The sequence below is a fragment of the Mustelus asterias genome, unplaced genomic scaffold, assembly GCF_964213995.1.
Source record: "Mustelus asterias unplaced genomic scaffold, sMusAst1.hap1.1 HAP1_SCAFFOLD_1654, whole genome shotgun sequence".
NCBI classification, from domain to species: Eukaryota; Metazoa; Chordata; class Chondrichthyes; order Carcharhiniformes; family Triakidae; genus Mustelus; species Mustelus asterias.
This window is the reverse complement of record NW_027591599.1, coordinates 62309-80684: the sequence shown is the minus strand read 5'-3', so window position 1 is coordinate 80684 and position 18376 is coordinate 62309. Positions and strand designations below refer to the sequence as shown.

The 18376-nt window shown below is 47.0% G+C and overlaps 1 protein-coding gene across 1 annotated transcript in view; it reads left to right on the top strand.

Moving 5' to 3' along the window:
* Positions 1–236: 236 nt before the first annotated feature.
* LOC144488550 (SLIT-ROBO Rho GTPase-activating protein 1-like) overlaps positions 237–18376 on the top strand; it is a 45659-nt gene continuing 27519 nt past the window's right edge. The window contains exons 1-5 of the mRNA XM_078206610.1: positions 237–649; positions 4937–4997; positions 6567–6644; positions 10191–10325; positions 17828–17933. Coding sequence (XP_078062736.1) covers positions 437–649; positions 4937–4997; positions 6567–6644; positions 10191–10325; positions 17828–17933 — 593 coding nt within the window. The 5' untranslated portion in view covers positions 237–436. The remainder of the gene's footprint in view (positions 650–4936; positions 4998–6566; positions 6645–10190; positions 10326–17827; positions 17934–18376) is intronic.

Genomic DNA, 18376 nt, shown 5'->3' with positions numbered 1-18376 from the left:
CGGTGCAGACTCAATGGGCCGAATGGCCTCCTTCTGCACTGTAGGGATTCTATGATGGCGATGGGAAGGGCCGGAAAATCCGCCCCATTTTTCTCCAGTACTATCCGGTGAGGGCTTTAATGATAAAGGGGGATTAATTTGCTTCTGTACGGCACTCTGGTGGGCAACTTAGGGTTGCTGGTCTAATGACCGTGTCATTACCGGGATATGGGACAGTTAGATACCAGTACTGGACTGGACCGGCTGAATGGATGGCTTGGTAGATTAGAATGGGTGATCCTTACAGATTGTACTGTGGTGCTTTGAAAGAAGGATGGTTAATTGATTTGTCCCAGTGTATCCCGGTGTCCAACGTACATTTCCAAACGATTAAAGCTTCACGTGCCTGTGGGTTGCTGGATGCCACGTGGTTGTCCTCCCCGTTTGGATTCCGTGGATGGTTCTTAATGATGTACAATGTTGCTGGTTTAAGTTGCTCCCCCGTGACGCAGCGAGTAGGCAGGTACTTGAAGCTGATTTCAAACTTTGTTCCGTCCTCTTTCTCAGGCCTCCAAACGTGCCTCCCAAACCTCAGAAAGCCAGGAAATCCAGACCCCGCTCAGAATATAATGCTAAGTTGTTTAATGGGGATTTGGAAACATTCGTCAAGGTACTGGCATAAGACGTGGTGGTGGTGGTGGTGGAGAGCCCTTCCTTCTTCATCGGCCTGAACATAATGCCCCCTGTTCCTCAAGTTTCACCTTTTACTCAGGGTGGGGCACGTTTGGCCATTCTGGGCGTGAAGCTTGCCTGTTTAGATCCAGAAGCTTGAGGAACACCATTATGTTCAATTCTCTCACTGGGGCCCCGTCTCTGTCTCTCGTTTTGTAATCGGCTTCCTCGAGTCAAGAATTGCTTGCTTTCCCAATTGGAGAAACCACAGACTTTGGGAGACGTCATTGTTGAGTTTGATTAAATTGTGAGCAACTCCACCTGCTGCTGCCAATGTGTGCCCACCGCCCCCCCTCCCTCCCCCCCCGCCCCACTCCCCCATACCCTCCCCTAGCTTTTGCTCGACCCCATTGTACAAAAATGAGGTGCGTTTGGACATTGTGGCCGGAATTCTGCCGCCCCAGGAATCGGAGCGGGCGGGAGGGCGAACCATGGAAAGGTTCGTGTGCCCGCACCCCCCATACTCTCCCCAAGCCTTTGCTCAACCTCGTATACAAAAACGAGGTGGATTTGGACATTGTGGCTGGAATTTTGCCGCCCTGCCCGCCACGGGAATCGGAGAGAACCATGGAAAGGTCCGTTGACCTCGGGCAGGATTTTGCAGTTTCGGGACATAAAATCCCACCCTATTTCTTTAAGTTTATTTGTTACTTTCAATTTTATTTATTAGTGTCACACGTAGGCGTACATTAACACTGCAATGAAGTTCCTGTGAAAATCCCCCAGTCGCCACACTCGGGTACACTGAGGGAGAATTTAAGCATGGCCAATCCACCTAACCAGCACGTCTTTCAGACTCTGGGAAGAAACCGGGGCATCCGGAGGAAACCCCACGCAGACAACGTGCAAACTCCGCACAGACAGTGACCCAAGCCGGGAATCGAACCCGGGTCCCTGGCGCTGTGAGGCAGCAGCGTTAACCACCGTGCCGCCCTGATGTTTCCGACGAGCTTTCAGTCAGTGGAGTGACTGCCACCCCTGGTTAAACGCAGATACTGCAAAAGCAATGATGTTCTTGAACTTGAGGAACCCTCCCTCTCTATATTCAAACCTGCTCTGACTGCCTACTCTGTCCTTGATCCGAATATAATGGTTTGTTCCTGTAAACTGAGTCCGGTGGGGGGGATTGTGGGGGCTGATTATTTCTTTAAACCTTCAAAAAAGAAGGCAAGGAAATTGTCCCGCGAGGAGTTCCATTATATTCACCCGGCTGACTGGGGCCCTGGCCTGTACCTTGTATCTGCACTGTATTTGCTGCTGTCTGTCTCACTATTTTCTTTTCGTCCTCCACTCATAACATTGCTTCTAGCAGAGGACGCAGGAACTCTCACGCCAGGAACCAGGTATAGTGCTCTGGAGAAAGCCACCTGGCTTCCCATTATCCACCTGGGGCTTGAAATGCGGCGAATGAGCAAATTATAACCCAGAATGTTTGCATCAGTCCAGTGAGGAGGGTTGTGGGAGACGTTACACAATTGAATTCTGTTCTGTTGAGAAGAGGGAAGTCCTGAAATAGTTCAAAGTAGGGTGGGAAGAGGCATCTATGGAGCATAAATACTGGTACAGACTAGATGGGCCAAATAGTCCCTTTCTGTGCTGCAGGTTCTCATAGAAAGAAGTTTAACAACACCAGGTTAAAGTCCAACAGGTTTATTTGGTAGCAAAAGCCACACAAGCCACACACTACCAAATAAACCTGTTGGACTTTAACCTGGTGTTGTTAAACTTCTTACTGTGTTTACCCCAGTCCAACGCCGGCATCTCCACATCATGGTTCTCATAGAGCCATTGAATCCTACAGTGCAGGAGGCCATTCGGCCCATCGAGTCTGCACTTGCCCTATCCCCATAACCCCATAGGTGGCCCTATCCCACCTAGTCCCTATCCCTATAACCCCATGCATTTACCCTAGCTAGTCCCCCTGACACTACAGGGCAATTTAGCCTGGTCAATCCACCTAACCCGCACATGTTCGGACAGTCTTTCTTTTCTATGGAAAAGTGCAACGTGGATTTTCTGCGTCCTCCATGTTGTAGAGACAGAATGATAAGTGTGGGAGGCGAAGGGTTTCTTATGGTTGAAGCAAGTCTAACGTTGACTTGTTCTCTCAGCGCTTGCGGTAACAGCAATGTTATTGTCCCCACGGTTTAGCCACCTTGTCCATGAAATGGATACACTTGATCAAGAGCTAAGCAATTGAAGGGATGGATCCTTGTCAGGGAAACCAGGAGAAAATCTATACGTCAAACTTCATATTGGTTCAGGCAATGGCCCAATTTTCAATTCCGAAAACTCCAACTTGTTAAAAACAGTTTTTCCACTTCGTAGAATCATAGAATCCCTACAGTGCAGAAGGAGGTCATTCAGCCCATCGAGTCTGCGCCGACCACAATCCCACCCAGGCCCTATTCCCATAACTCCATGTAATTACCCTAGCTAGTCCCCCTGATACTGACGGGCAACTTGGCGTGGCCAATCCACCTAAAAGTAAAGGCACAAGACGTTGTGGCACATTCCTCTTCAACACCTGTTTAAGATGCTTGAGGGTAGGATTGCCGCACAAGAAATATTTAAATGAAAATACTCGTACTGCGGCTGCCGCAAATCTGAAATTGAGAACAGAAGATGTTGGAAAGCGTTCGGCTGGTCGGGCAGCCTCTGTGGAGAGAGAAACCGTGGTCAGGTCTCCAGGCGAGGTCACTTTGTCAGATTAAAGTTTTACAAAGTTGGGGGGTGGCCATTCGTTACCAAGTGGAGCTGAAAGGAATTAGAAAATTGTCCCCAATCACAGGACTCTTGCAAACATTTGACTTTTTACTGAGCTTAATTTTCCTACTTGCATTGCTTCTCTTATTAACAAGACTTCTAACCCAAACTTATCTGCGAGTTAAGCCAAATAAAAGCGATATCTGGTATCTCATGCTTTTTCGGAAGACAACTATTTGAAGTGCACTTTTTCAAGAAGCCTTGGTCTACAGAGTTGGGCAGGCGGTGGCCTAGTGGTATTATCGTTAGGCTATTAATCCCGAAACTCAGTTAACATCCCAGGGACCCGGTTCAAATCCCGCCACGGCAGCTGGTAGAATTTGAATTCAATAAAAAAAAATCTGGAATTAAGAGTCTACTGATGACCATGAAACCATTGTCGATTGTCGGAAAAACCCATTCGGTTCATGAAATATCCTTTAGAAACATAGATGATAGGAGCAGGAGGCGGCCATTTGGCCCTTTGAGCCTGCCCCGCCATTCATTACGACAGTGGCTGATTGTCCAACTCAATAGTCTAATCCTGCTTTCTCCCCATAACCTTTAATCCCATTCGCCCCAAGTGCTATATCCAGTTGCCTCTTGAATACATTCAATGTTTTGGTATCAACTACTTCCTGTGGTAATGAATTCCACAGGCTCACCACTCTTTGGGTGAAGAAATGTCTCCTCAACTCCGAGGGCAATAAATCCTGGCCAGCCAGCGACGCCCATGTCCCACGAATGAATTTTTAAAAAGTTCATCAAGGAGATTGATGAGACTGAGATTTTATTTTACAATTGTCATTCCGACATTTATTGCCACAAGGCATCTTTTGTTATTTGCCTATCCCACTTGGTCCTGCCCACCCCATAGAGTGCTCCAGCCGTGAGAGTGCGCAGTTGTGTCTCTCTCCTTTGCAGCCCTGTGCCAGTCATGCAGCGGGTCAGCCTGGGGCCACCCCTCTCTGTGCCTCTTTAGCCTCGGGCACGCTGAAGAATCTCAGCAGCCCCTCTTTTTAAAAAAAAAGTGAAGTGACCCATTCTTATCGAGCATGTGCCAAGCGGGCAAGTGTGCACCAACACCCCGTGACTACATTAAGTAGTCTCACAACACCAGGTTAAAGTCCAACAGGTTTATTTGGTAGCACAAGCTTTCGGACCACTGCTCCCTCATCAGGTGAGATGCCCGGGTATCATGGCATTTGGCTCAGAAAATCTGAGTCTTTGCTCCTCGACTGTCCAGGATAAAGTGCCTCATTTAGAGGAACCCAAATCAAATGGAAATTGTGCATTTCTGCAGAGAGGGTGTTCAACATCCATGGACGTTGTCCGTCCAATGACTCGAATCTACCTGAGAAACCAGAAATCAATATAATCTGTCCCAGTTTGTGTGACGTATGGGGAGCAGACAGGATGTTCTGCAATCAGACCTTATCTTTATAGAGAATTACAATCTCCTTAAACCTTCCTTTTCCAGGACTCTGGACAAGCCATTCCTTTAATTGTGGAAAGTTGCGTTCGATTTATCAACCTGTACGGTAAGTTACTGCTTAGTTCTCCCTCCCTGCAAACACACATACTTTCCCTCGAGGGAGTGAAATGAAGGTTTGCTAGGCTGGTTCCGAGGATGAGGAGATGATCTGATGAGGAGAGGTTGAGTGAACTAGACCGCTATCCCCCAAGAGTTTGGAAGAAAGAGAGGTGAACTGATTGAAACAGATGACTCTCAGGGCTGAGAAAATGGTTGGATAATCTATTTATTTATTATTATTAAAGTTTATTTATTATTAGTGTCCCAAGTAGGCTTACATTAACACGGCAATGAAGTTACTGTGAAAATCCCCTAGTCGCCACACTCTGGCGCCTGTTTGGGTACAGTGAGGGAGAATTTAGCATAGCCAATGCACCTAACCAGCACACCTTTCAGACTATTGGAGGAAACCAGAGCACCCGGAGGAAACCCACGCAGGCACGAGAAGAATGTGCAGTGACCCAAGCTGGGAATCAAACCCGGGTCTTTGGCGCTGTGAGGCAACAGTGCTAACCACTGCACCACCGTGTCACCCATAGAACACTAGGTCACAGTCTCAGGGTCGGGTGTGGAACATTTTGCACAGAGATGAGCAGAAGTTTCTTCACTGGGGGAAGGTGAACCTTTGGAATTCTCTATCACTGGAGGCTGGTTGTTGAGTCCATTCAAAAATCAGATCCATAGATTTTAGGCTTGGAGGGAAATTAAGGGATGACGGAGTGAGGGAATGAGGATCTGAGGGAGAGCAGCCATGGGGGGATTTTCCACTCCTGTTTTCGGGGAGGGGGCAGAGAATGGGGCAGAGAATCGTGGAGAGTACCAAAACGGCTTTTAATCCGGTGGGATTTCCCCAATCGAGTGTCCCTGCCACCTACCAATGACGTAACTTTCAAAGTTGGGATTCTAGTTTACATCTATTTAACGATGAATCGTAGAATCCTACAGAGCAGAAGGAGGCCATTTGGCCCTTCGAGTCTGCACCGACCACAATTCCACCCAGGCCTTATCCCCATAACCCTATGCATTTACCCTAGCTAGTCCCCCTGACACTAAGGGGCAATTTAGCATGGCTGACCCACCTAACCTACACATCTTTCGGACTGTGGGAGGAAACCGGCGCACCCAGAGGAAACCCACGCAGACATGGGGAGAATGTGCAAACTCCACACAGACAGTGACCCAAGCCGGGAATCGAACCCGTGTCCCTGGCGCTGTGAGGCAGCAGTGCTAACCACTGTGCCACGCTGAAGAATAATATTTACGCCGTACTTCTGACCTTGGCGGATTGAACCCACCAGAGAGCGCGGAGGTGAGTACAGCCCCCCGGCAGGGAGGAGGGTCATAACCCGTGGGACAAATAATGGCAAAATTCCGCCCGTGGTTTTTTTTTATTGAGTGGCAAGAGCAGGCTTGAAGGGGGAAATAGCCCAATGATGCCCGTGTTTCGGATTGTTCTCTTAGTGTACTCACCAAGTTACCGGTCCTATTCTTTATCGCTGACTCAGTGATATTGTTCCCCTTGCATTAGCCACAATTGGACAACATTTTCATTTCTCTCTCCGCCCGTCCTCTGCAGGCCTTCAACACCAGGGCATCTTCCGAGTTCCTGGATCACAGGCAGAAGTCAACGATATCAAAAATTCCTTTGAACGAGGTGAGAAAGTGTGAGTGATTCAGTGCAAGGCGGTGCATTAGCAACCATCTATCCACATCCTATTTAGCAGGGGAACATTCATCCTGGCCTTGTGCCGTGTGGTGGCCTTCTTCTGGGAAATGTCCCCCCTGCCCACGATGCTTTTGAAGAGGATAATTGCTCTGGTAATGACTTTTGCGCCTGTGAATTCTGCCGATGTGATTTTATGTGACTCATAAGCCAGTGCTTGAATTTTTAAGGTTCCTTTCTCATTTTGACAAGTTGTGGTCAGGTTGGAGGAGGGCCGCGTGGGATAAAGGATTAAAGAGCGCAGTGCTGTACATTTTCTAGTCATGTGTGGAGTAAAATGTCGCTAGCTATCAGATTTATTCTATGGTGGGGTAGTTAAGTATTTTGCCTACTGTTAGAGCAGCGATCCGAACCTCTTCCTTTCTGCGGAACACTATATCACCATCAAGGATGTTTGCGGACCACAGCATTCGCAAACTGTGTTAAACATTATTTTATACGTAGCCTGTGGCTGACGGGAGTCAAATCTATATATCATTGGGTATTAAAAACGCAGCTATTTCTAAAATAAGAACATAAGAACTAGGAGCAGGAGTAGGCCATCTGGCCCCTCGAGCCTGCTCCGCCATTCAATAAGATCATGGCTGATCTTTTCGTGGACTCGGCTCCACTTACCCGCCCGCTCACCATAACCCTTAATTCCTTTACTGTTCAAAAATTTATCTACCCTTGCCTTAAAAACATTCAATGAGGTAGCCTCAACTGCTTCACTGGGCAGGGAATTCCACAGATTCACAACCCTTTGGGTGAAGAAGTTCCTCCTCAACTCAGTGCTAAATCTGCTTCCCCTTATTTTGAGGCCATGCCCCCTAGTTCTAGTTTCACCCGCCAGTGGAAACAACTTCCCTGCTTCTATTTTATCGATTCCCTTCATTATCTTCTATGTTTCTATAAGATCTCCCCTCATTCTTCTGAATTCCAATGAGTATAGTCCCAGTCTACCCAGTTTCTCCTCATAAGCCAACCCTTTCAACTCCGGAATCAACCTAGTGAATCTCCTCTGCACCCCCTCACTTGCCAGTATATCCTTTCTCAAGTAAGGAGACCAAAACTGTACACAGTACTCTAGGTGTGACCTCTCCAGCACCTTATAGAGCTGCAACATAACCTCCCTGTTTTTAAATTCCATCCCTCTAGCAATGGAGGACCAAATTCCATTTGCCTTCTTAATTACCTGTTGTACCTGCAAACCAACGTTTTGTGATTCATGCACAAGGACACCCAGGTCCCTCTGCATAGCAGCATGTTGCAATTTTTTACCATTTAAATAATAGTCCATTTTGCTGTTATTCCGACCAAAATGGATGAGCTCACATTTACCAACATTGTACTTCATCTTCCAGACCCTTGCCCACTCACAGTTTAAACCAACAGTTTATGATGCACACACTCAAGTACATTGTGGATTAGATTACACAAGGAGGTTTGTGACGCAGATTACATTGCGAATAATAATGTAAAATTGATTATGATACATACCAGGTACACATAATTGTATCATTCTTTTCCACGGACCACTGTAGTACTTTCACGGACCACCTTGGTCCGCGGACCACAAGTTGGGAACCACTAAGTTTAAGTTTATTTGTTAGTATCACAAGTAGGCTTACATTCACACTGCAATGAAGTTACCGTGAAAATCCCCTAGTCGCCACACTCTGTCACCTGTTCGGGTACACTGAGGGAGAATTTAGCATGGCCAATGTACCTAACCAGCACGTCTTTCAGACTGTGGGGAGAAACCAGAGCATCTGGAGGAAACCCACGCAGGCGCGGGGAGACAATGACCCAAGCCAGGAATCGAACCTGGGTCCCTGGTGCTGTGAGGCAGCAGTGTTTGCCACTGTGCCGCCCTTGCTACTGTACAGCAATCAGAACTCAGGTACGGTTTATTAACCGAGAGAAGGCTTGGGTCATTTTAAGCTTGCCCCATCTAGCTGAATCACACCAACCACTCACTTCATATCCGGCCCAATTTTGTTCCTCATTATCTCCAGCTTAGTTTGTGTCACTGCTGGTGACACCAGTGGAGTTTTGAACAAAAAGCAATTCCACACCTTTCTGATGCCTCCCATGCAGAGTGTATTCATTTGTATTCATTTTCCTATTTGTCATCCAGAGATTTCTTCAGTACTTAAAATAATACCAACAGTGAGGAGGGTTAAAGGACCTTTCTTATCGTTATTGCTTTTAATCTTAATGGGCATTCTTCCAGAACACTCAACGGGTGACGTTTCTGAAATATTACGAAGTTCAACCTGAGAGAATTTCTAAAGAAATATAAAACCCCCACAGTGCAGAAGGAGGCCATTCGGCCCATCAATTCTGCACCGACTCTCCCAAAGAGCATCTTACCCATGCCCACCCCCTTATGCTACCGTCGTAACCCCATGCATTTTCCCACAAATCCCCCTAACCTCCACATTTACAGACACTAGTGGGCAATTTAGCATGGCCAATCCACCTAACCTACACATCTATGGATACTAAGAGATAATTTAGCATGGCCAATCCATCTAACCTACACATCTATGGATACTAAGAAATAATTTAGCATGGCCAATCCACCTAACCTGCACATCTTTGGACACTAAGGGGCAATTTACCATGGCCAATCCACCTAACCCTCACATCTTTGGACACTAAGGGGCAATTTACCATGGCCAATCCACCTAACCTACACATCTATGGATACTAAGAGATAATTTAGCACGGCCAATCCACCTAATCTTCACATCTTTGGACTGTGGGAGGAGGAAACCAGAGCCCCCGGAGGAAACCCACACAGATACAGGGAGAACGTGCAGATTCTGCACAGACAGTGACCCAAGCCGGGAATCGAACCTGGGTCCCTGTCACTGTGAGGCAGCAGTGCTCACCACCATGCTACTGCACTGCCCTATTTCATCAACCTGTTAACAAAGCCTTTACAAAGTATTTAGGCAGCAGTTATAGTTACCTTCCAATGTTTCAGCAGTGAGTAACTGTCTAGCTTGCCCAGTCTGAGAAAAGGAGTTTGTTACAATATTCTGACTAATATGTCCCTTCTTCACCTGCTGGGACATCTGACATTCAAACTGACAGTTTAGTTAGAAATGTTATAAAATAAAGACCAACATTCAGAAAGTGCCTTACCACAACCTCAGGACAATCAGGAGCATTTTACACCCAGCAACTTTCATTTGTGAAAATGTAGGAATTGTTATTATGCAAGCAAACATGACAGCCCATCTGTACACAGCAAGATCCCACAAGCAGCAAGTGAAATGAATAACCAGTTAACTATTAATGGTTGAGGGAAGAATGTTGGCCAAGAAACCCGGCGAGTGGCCTGTTCTTTGTTGAATACCATTGTGGATTCTTTAACATCCACCTGAATAGTGGCGGCAGTTTGAATGATATTGAAGGGTTGTACAGAGCTGCTCACCACTGGAAGCTGTACCCTTGGCACTGATTCCTGTGTTTGTTCTGGAACAGGTGAAGATCCTTTAGCAGATGATCAGGACAAACATGACATCAACTCAGTTGCTGGCGTTCTGAAGCTCTACTTCAGAGGATTGGAAAACCCACTCTTTCCTAAGGAAAGATTTAATGAGCTCATTCCTTGTGTCCGTAAGTATTTGTTAATCCTCATCCTCCTTCCGTGCTCTCTATCGATCCCTCCATCTCTCTCTCTCTCCACCTCTCTTTCAGTCTCGACATCTCTCTTTCTCTTTCTCTCCGCCTCTCTTTCTTGCTCTCTTTTCTCTCTCTCTGCCTTTCTTTCTCTCTCTCTCCGCCTCTCTTTCTCTCTCTCTTCGCCTCTCTCTCTGCTTCTCTTTCTCTATCTCTGAGCGAGAATTTAGCACAGCCAATGCACCCTAACCAGCACGTCTTTCAGACTGCGGGAGGAAACCGGAGCACCCGGAGGAAACCCACACAGACACGGGGAGAACATGCAAACTCCACACAGACAGTGACCCAAACCAGGAATCGAACCCGAGTCCCTGGTGCTGTGAGGCAGCAGTGCTAACCACTGTCCACTGCGCTGAGAGTGGTGGAGATTTGGAATTCTCTTTCTCAAATGGCAGTGAATGCTGATTCAATTCTCTCTATCTCTCCATCTCTATCTATCTCTCCATCTCTATTTATCTCTCCATCTCTATCTATCTGTCCATCTATCTATCTCTATCTGTCTGTCCATCTATCTATCAATCTATCTCTATCTGTCCATCTATTTGTCTATCCATCTCTATCTATCTCTCCATCTCTATTTATGCATCTCTATCAATCTCTTATCTCTCTTTCTATATCTATTTATCCATCTCTATCTCTCCATCGCTATCTCTCCATACTCTCTCTCTCTATCCCTATCTCTATCTATTTTTATCTCTCACCATCTCTCCCTCCATCTCTCTCTCCATCTCTCCCTCTCTATCTCTCTCTCCATCTCTCTCTCCATCTCTCCCTCCCCCTCTCTCTCTCTATCTCCCTCTCTATCTCTCTCTCCATCTCTCTCTCCCTCCCCCTCTCTCACTCTCTCTATCTCTCTCTCCATCTCTCTCTCCATCTCTCCCTCCCCCTCTCCTTTCTCTCTCTCACTCTCTATTATGTAGTTGTTGCTTGTTCACACAGTGCACAGATAGTGCTAGCTTGGCATGTTTTTTTCGAAAGCTGCTGTGAAACATGCAAATGAGGGATTATCTACACTCCTGAACGGCGCACACATTCCAGACGAGTATTCCTGTGCCAGTCATCAACAGCAATCCAGCATTTCACAGCTCCAGGCTCTAAAATTCATTAGGTCCCCAGCAAAAGAGGTTTCAAACACACTCTGGAGCTGAATGGCTGCAACTGGCTTGTAAAAGCGCTCCCCCTTCTCACAACAAACATCTCCTTGACTTTTATTGTTGGTTTTATAAAGACAAGTGAGACTCACAGCGCTGGAGATGGGCAATATACCTTTCACAATAAATAATCCCCCCTCAACAAATACCCACCCACCAAGCGCAGCGAGAGTGAGACTGCCCAAATAAAAGAGTGTTTACACTTAGAAACACAGAAACATAGAAAAACTACAGCACAAACAGGCCCTTCGGCCCCACAAGTTGTGCCGAACATATCCCTACCTTTTAGGCCTACCTATAACCCTCCATCCTATTAAGTCCCATGTACTCATCCAGGAGTCTCTTAAAAGACCCTATTGAGTTTGCCTCCACCACCACTGACGGCAGCCGATTCCACTCGCCCACCACCCTCTGTGTGAAAAACTTCCCCCTAACATCTCCCCTGTACCTACCCCCCAGCACCTTAAACCTCTGTCCTCTCGGAGCAGCCATTTCCACCCTGGGAAAAAGCCTCTGAGAGTCCACCCGATCTATGCCTCTCAACATCTTATATACCTCTATTAGGTCTCCTCTCATCCTACGCCTCTCCAAGGAGAAAAGACCGAGCTCCCTCAGCCTATCCTCATAAGGCATGCCACTCAATCCAGGCAACATCCTTGTGAATCTCCTCTGCACCCTTTCAATCATTTCCACATCCTAGATTTATACTTCCGAGATTTAGCCCAGGCTGCTGTGCTGCGAGGCCACTGGGCATGGGATTTATGAGGCAAAGTCTGCTTTCATTTCCATCCTTAAGTCACAGAGATTCCCTTTTCCTTCCTGCTGCTGTTTACCTTCAGCAGTGCTGTGCTCAGACCCATATACAGGCCTTCCATTTTCATCTGTGCTCAGAACTTCATAGGAACAGTAGTAGTCCATGCTGCCCCTCGAGCCCGCTCTGCCATTCATTAAGATCGTAGCTGATCTGTGGCCTAACTCCATGTACCTTCCCCAGACCCATATCCCTTGACACCCCTGCTCAGTAAAAACATGTCTATCTCACGCTTAAACCTAAGCATTGCACCAGCATCCATCTCCGTTTGAGGAAGGGAGTTCCAAAACCTCCACCACTCTTGGCATGGTGGCACAGTGGTTAGCGCTGCTGCCTCACAGCACCAGGGACCTGGGTTCGATTCCCAGCTTGGGTCACTGTCTGTGTGGTGTTTACACATTCTCCCCCCCGTGTCTGCGTGGGTTTCCTCCGGGTGCTCCGGGTTCCTCCCACAGTCCAAAAGATGTGCGGGTTACTATAATGACATCAATCAGCCCATTGAAGTTGGCCTATTGGAATATGAATTCCCTGATTAAGGAGCCAGTTGATGGGCCAATCAGGGAGTCTTTTCTTTGTATTTAACTGGGAGTGTCAGTTCCTCTGGCACTCCCGAAGGTAGACTGCTGACTGCGAGCGCTCTGCGTACTGCTGTTGGAGCTGTAAATAAAGGGATTTTAGTGAAGGGACGTCTGCCTCCGAAGACTTATTACAGTTAGGTGCATTGGCCGTGCTAAATTCTCCCTCAGTGTACCCAAACAGGCGCTGGAGTGTGGCATCTCGGGGATTTTCACAGCGTGGCCAATGCACCCTAACCAGCACGTCTTTCAGACTGTGGGAGGAAACCAGATCACCCGAAGGAAACCCACGCAGACACGGGGGGAACGTGCAGACTCCATACAGGCAGTGACCCGAGCTGGGAATCGAACCCAGGTCCCTGGCGCTGTGAAGCAGCAGTGCTAACCACTGTGCCGCAGTGCCGCCCAGTTGTCAACCATGCAACATAATTGGGGATTATTTTTCTTTCTTTCAGTCCTCCTAAAATAAATGGTCTGTCTGTCAAATCATATCAATTTTGCCTTGTACGTTAGACTACCAGATGTAGGGCTAGAACTGTAATCTTGTATACTTGGGCTGGTGATCAACTGTAAGAGACACAAGCACTGATGAAAAGCCTGGTTCAGACAGATAGATGCCATTTAACATTTACCGTGGCTACGCCAGATATCATCTGGAGCCAATATATCACTGGTAACCTAATCCCGCGAGTCATGTGACAAACTGTGGGTGACGGAAATATCTGAGGCTAATTTTCTTGGAATGAATCTTTCTGGGACACAGCTGGTCACGCAGATCCGTTGCAGGAATATAGCAAGCAGTGGTTTTGAAATAAGCTTGTGCTTCCTTGATTAACCTTAGCAAGTGCTATTCCAATACACTGTGTTCCTGTGGCTGTCCCTGTGGAGTGTGAGACTGCGGCTTCACACAGACCAAACCCGCCTCTGGGGATATTTTGTTGACAAGCATAAAAAAGACTGACTTGCATTTGTATAGCGCCTTTCAAGGGAGCAAAAACAGAAGTTGCAAGGCACTTCACAGAAGCCATTATCAATCAAAAGTTGACACCAGGCTGTATGAACTGCCATTAGGACATTCCAGAGGCCCAGGCTAATGTTCTGGGGACAGGCAGCATGGTGGCACGGTGCTGCCTCACAGTGCCAGGGACTCGGGTTCGATTCCCGGCTCGGGTCACTGTCTGTGCGGAGTCTGCACGTTCTCCCCGTGTCTGCGTGGGTTTCCTCCGGGTGCTCCGGTTTCCTACCCCATTCCAAATATGTGTGGGTTAGGTGGATTGGCCACGCTAAATTGCCCCTTAGTGTCAGGGGGACTAGCAGGGTAAATGCATGGGATTATGGGGGTAGGGCCTGGGTGGGATTGTGGTTGGTGTGGATTTGATGGGCCAAATGGCCTCTTTCTGCACTGTAGGGATTGGATGATAAATCTATTATTCTATGATGGGTTCAAGTCCCACTACGGCAGATGGTGGAGTTGGAATTCCATTCACAAATCTAGAATTGGAAGCTCAGTAATGGTGACCCTGAAACTATCATTGATTGTCATAAAAACCCATCTGGTTCATTACAGCCCTTTAGGGAAGGAAATCTGCCGTCCTTACTCAGTCTGGACTACATGTGACTCCAGATCCACAGCAATGTGGTTGACTCTTAACTGCCTTCTGAAATAGCCTAGCAATCAGTTCAAGGGCAATTAGGGATGGCCCTGCCAGCATCACCCACATCCCATGAAAGAGTTAAAAAAAACACCAAACCCAATTTTCCTTTCGAGTATGGTGGGAAGGCCAGCGTGCTTGGTTATGGGTCCAAGGACCTTGGACACGCCTTAAATTTAAATGGTGGGGAGGGTAGCTTCCGTTATGAGCAGTCCAAATTTCCAATACTCACTGTAGAAGCTCCATGAACATGTACGAACATGTACAGAGCTGGAGGAGACAGCACGGTGGCACAGTGGTTAGCACTGCCGCCTCCCAGCGCCAGGGACCCAAGTTCGATTCCCGGCTTGGGTCATTGTCTGTGCGAAGTCTGCACGTTCTCCCCGTGTCTGCTTGGGTTTCCTCCCACAGTCCAAAAGACGTGCCGGTTAGGTGCATTGGCCATGCTAAATTCTCCCTCAGTGTACCCGAACAGGCGCCAGAGTGTGGCGACTGGGGGATTTTCACAGTAACTTCATCGCAGTGTTAATGTAAGCCTACTTGTGACATTAATAAATTAACCAGCCTCCCCCTTACCCAGCAGTGATAAGCGAAAGGGACTCAACCCACCCTTCCATCGCTCATTAACTGCCACGGCATCTCCTGGGAGAAGCTAAATAAAGACCCTAAACCAACTGAGAGGAAAATAAAGCATCTGGAAACTACCCATTGAGGTGACCAAAGCTAGTCCAAGAGACCAAAGAAGAAAGGATCTTCCCTTATATTAAGCAACATTCTAAACACAGGACAAAATCCATAAATACCACTTCCAGAACATTCACCACACGAGACCTCAGACACCATAAACAGACAAGAATTAAAGTACTTATGTCCTTGATACTAAAATTAACTTTTCATTTATTCAGCTGACTGCATGAGTGCCACATACACCACAGATATAAATAAAAACAGATGGAAGGGAAAACAGGCAGAGGTTTTTAAATAAATATGTTGTTTTAAGAAACTTTTATCCACTTTGAAAATATACTCCCATCTCGACAAATATACAACGAAATGACCACACATTTTAAAACAAATCGAAAACCACACACGTTGAGAAAGGCAATCTGTTTGATACAAAGAAATGCGCTCGCATTAGAAGTTAAAATTAAACTTGCTGGTTTTAATCAAGTTAAAGATCACTATTACAAATCCTTTTGCAAAAAGAGGCAGGTTGAGTGCAATTTAACAAACTGTACAAATAGTAGCAAGGGGTGAGGCGATGGTCCAGTGGTATTATCGCTAGACTATTAATCCAGAAACTCAGCTCATGTTCTGGGGACCTGGGTTCGAATCCTGCCACGGCAGATGGTGGAATTGGAATTCAATAAAAAAATATCTGGAATTAAGGATCTACTGATGACCATGTCGATTGTCAGGAAAAACCCATCTGGTTCATTAATGTCCTTTAGGGAAGGAAATCTGCCGTCCTTACCTGGTCTGGCCGACATGTAACTCCAGATCCATGGCAATGTGGTTGACTCTCAACTGCCCTCGGGCAACTAGGGATGGGCAATAAATGCTGGCCCAGCCAGCGGCACCCGTGCCCCATGAATGAATTTTTTTTAAATCTAGTATCTCTGATACCACACTAGGTGATGAGCCAGAAGTGAGATTGTGGGGGTATGGTTGCATTATGGAGGACATGGTGATGTGACTGGACTAGTGATCCAGAGGCCCAGGCTACATCTGGGGATATGGGTCCCACCTTGGGGGGAATTTAAATTCAATTAATAATTAATCTGGGGTTAAAAAACAGCTTGTCTAAGTCGTTATGACTGGGCCAACTGACAACGTGACAATGGTATGGGTGGCACGGCGGCACAGTGGTTAGCACTGCTGCCTCACAGCGCCAGGAACCCGGGTTCAATTCCTGGCTTGGGTCAGTGTCTGCATGCTCTCCCTGTGTCTGCGTGGGTTTCCTCCAGATGCTCTAGTTTTGTTCCACAGTCCAAAGATGTGCAGGTTGGGTGCATCGGCCAGGATAAATTGCCCCTCAGTATCAGGGCAACTAGCTAGCGTGGATGCATGAGGTTGTGGGGATGAGGCCTGGCTGGGATTGTGGTCGGTGCAGACTCGATGGACCATATGGCCTCCTTCTACACTGTAGGATTCTATGATTCTCTATAAGGCAACCTTAGTGAATGAGTACAGCCCAGACCTGTTTGCATGACAACCTGTTTCTATTCTGTAAATTCCAGTTTAACAGAGTTGAAGATAGAACCACTGCACAACATCAGAAAAAGATGTTAATGATGGCAACCCCATTATTCGGAAGGATATAATTTCATTGGATGCAGTTCAGAGAAGATTTATTAGATGAATACCTGGAATGGACGAATTGTCTACTGAGGGAAGATTGGACAGGCTGGGCTTGTATCTGCTGGGGTTTAGAAGAGTGAGAGGTGAAGTTGTGGGGATGAGGCCTGGCTGGGATTGTGGCCGGTGCAGATACAAGATCCTGAGGGGTATTGACAGGATAGATATGGAGAGGATGCTTCCTCTTGTGGGAGAATCTAGAACTTGGGTGGCCACTGTTTAAAAATAAGGAGTCGCTCGTTTAAGACAGAGATGAGGAGAATTCTTTTCTCTCAGAGGGTCATAGGTCTCTGGAACTTTGTTCCTCGAAAGGCAGAGGCTTTGAATATTTTTAAGGCAAAGCTCGATAGATTCTTGATTAACAAGTTGGGGTGAAAGGTTATCGGTTGGCAGGAATGTGGGGTTGAGGTTACAGTCAGACCAGCCATGATCTCTGGGCGGCAGAGTGGCACAGTGGTTAGCACTGCTGCCTCATAGCGCCAGGGACTTGGGTTCCGGCCTTGTGTGACTGTCCGTGTGGAGTTTACACATTCTCCCCATGTCTGCAAGCGTTTCTTCCCAAAATCCAAAGATGTGCAGGTTAGGTGGATTGGCCACACTAAATTGCCCCTTAGTTTCCCAAGATGTGTAGGTTAGATGGATTGGCCATGGTAAATGTGTGGGATTACGGGGATAGGGTGGAGGAGAGGGCCTGGGGAAGATACTCTGTCAGAGAGTCGATGCGGACTCGATGGGCCAAATGGCCTCTTCTGCACTGTAGGGATTCTATGATATGATTCTATGATATTGGCTACAAATAGTAGAAAAATGTTATGTTTACCGGCCATGCCGTCTCTTTCTCTTGGGTTGCTATGTGCTCAGAATGCCAATACAGCCTTGTTTTACCTTCCAGGAATAGAGAGTCTCTACGAGAGAGCCCTCCACCTCCGCAAGATTATACTGACCCTGCCACGGTCTGTGATTATTGTGATGAGATACCTCTTTGCCTTTTTAAACCAGTGAGTATTGCCTCTGCTATCTTCTGCTCATTCACGAATGCCCCTTAGGTTTCTGGCAAAGTTACTGAAAGGTTCCTGGTAAATGATCTGCCTGGGAGGTGTTAATGAGGCGTCGTGTGGTGAAATGGCCGATTCCTGGGATGAAGGTGTTGTCTTATGAGGAAAGACCTATTTTCATTGGAGGTTAGAAGGATGAGGTAATCTTATTGAAATATGTAAGATTATGAGGAGGCTACACAGGGTGGATGTTGAGTTCCTTCCATGGGGGAGAACAGTTTAAAGATGGCATGGAGACAATCTAAATAGAAGCTTTTTCCCAGGATGGAAGAGTCAATTACTAGGGGGCAGAGGTTTAACGTGCAAGGGGCAAGGTTTAAAGGAGATGTACAAGGCAAGTTTTTTTACACAGAGGGTAGTGGGTGCCTGGAACTCGCTGCCGGTGG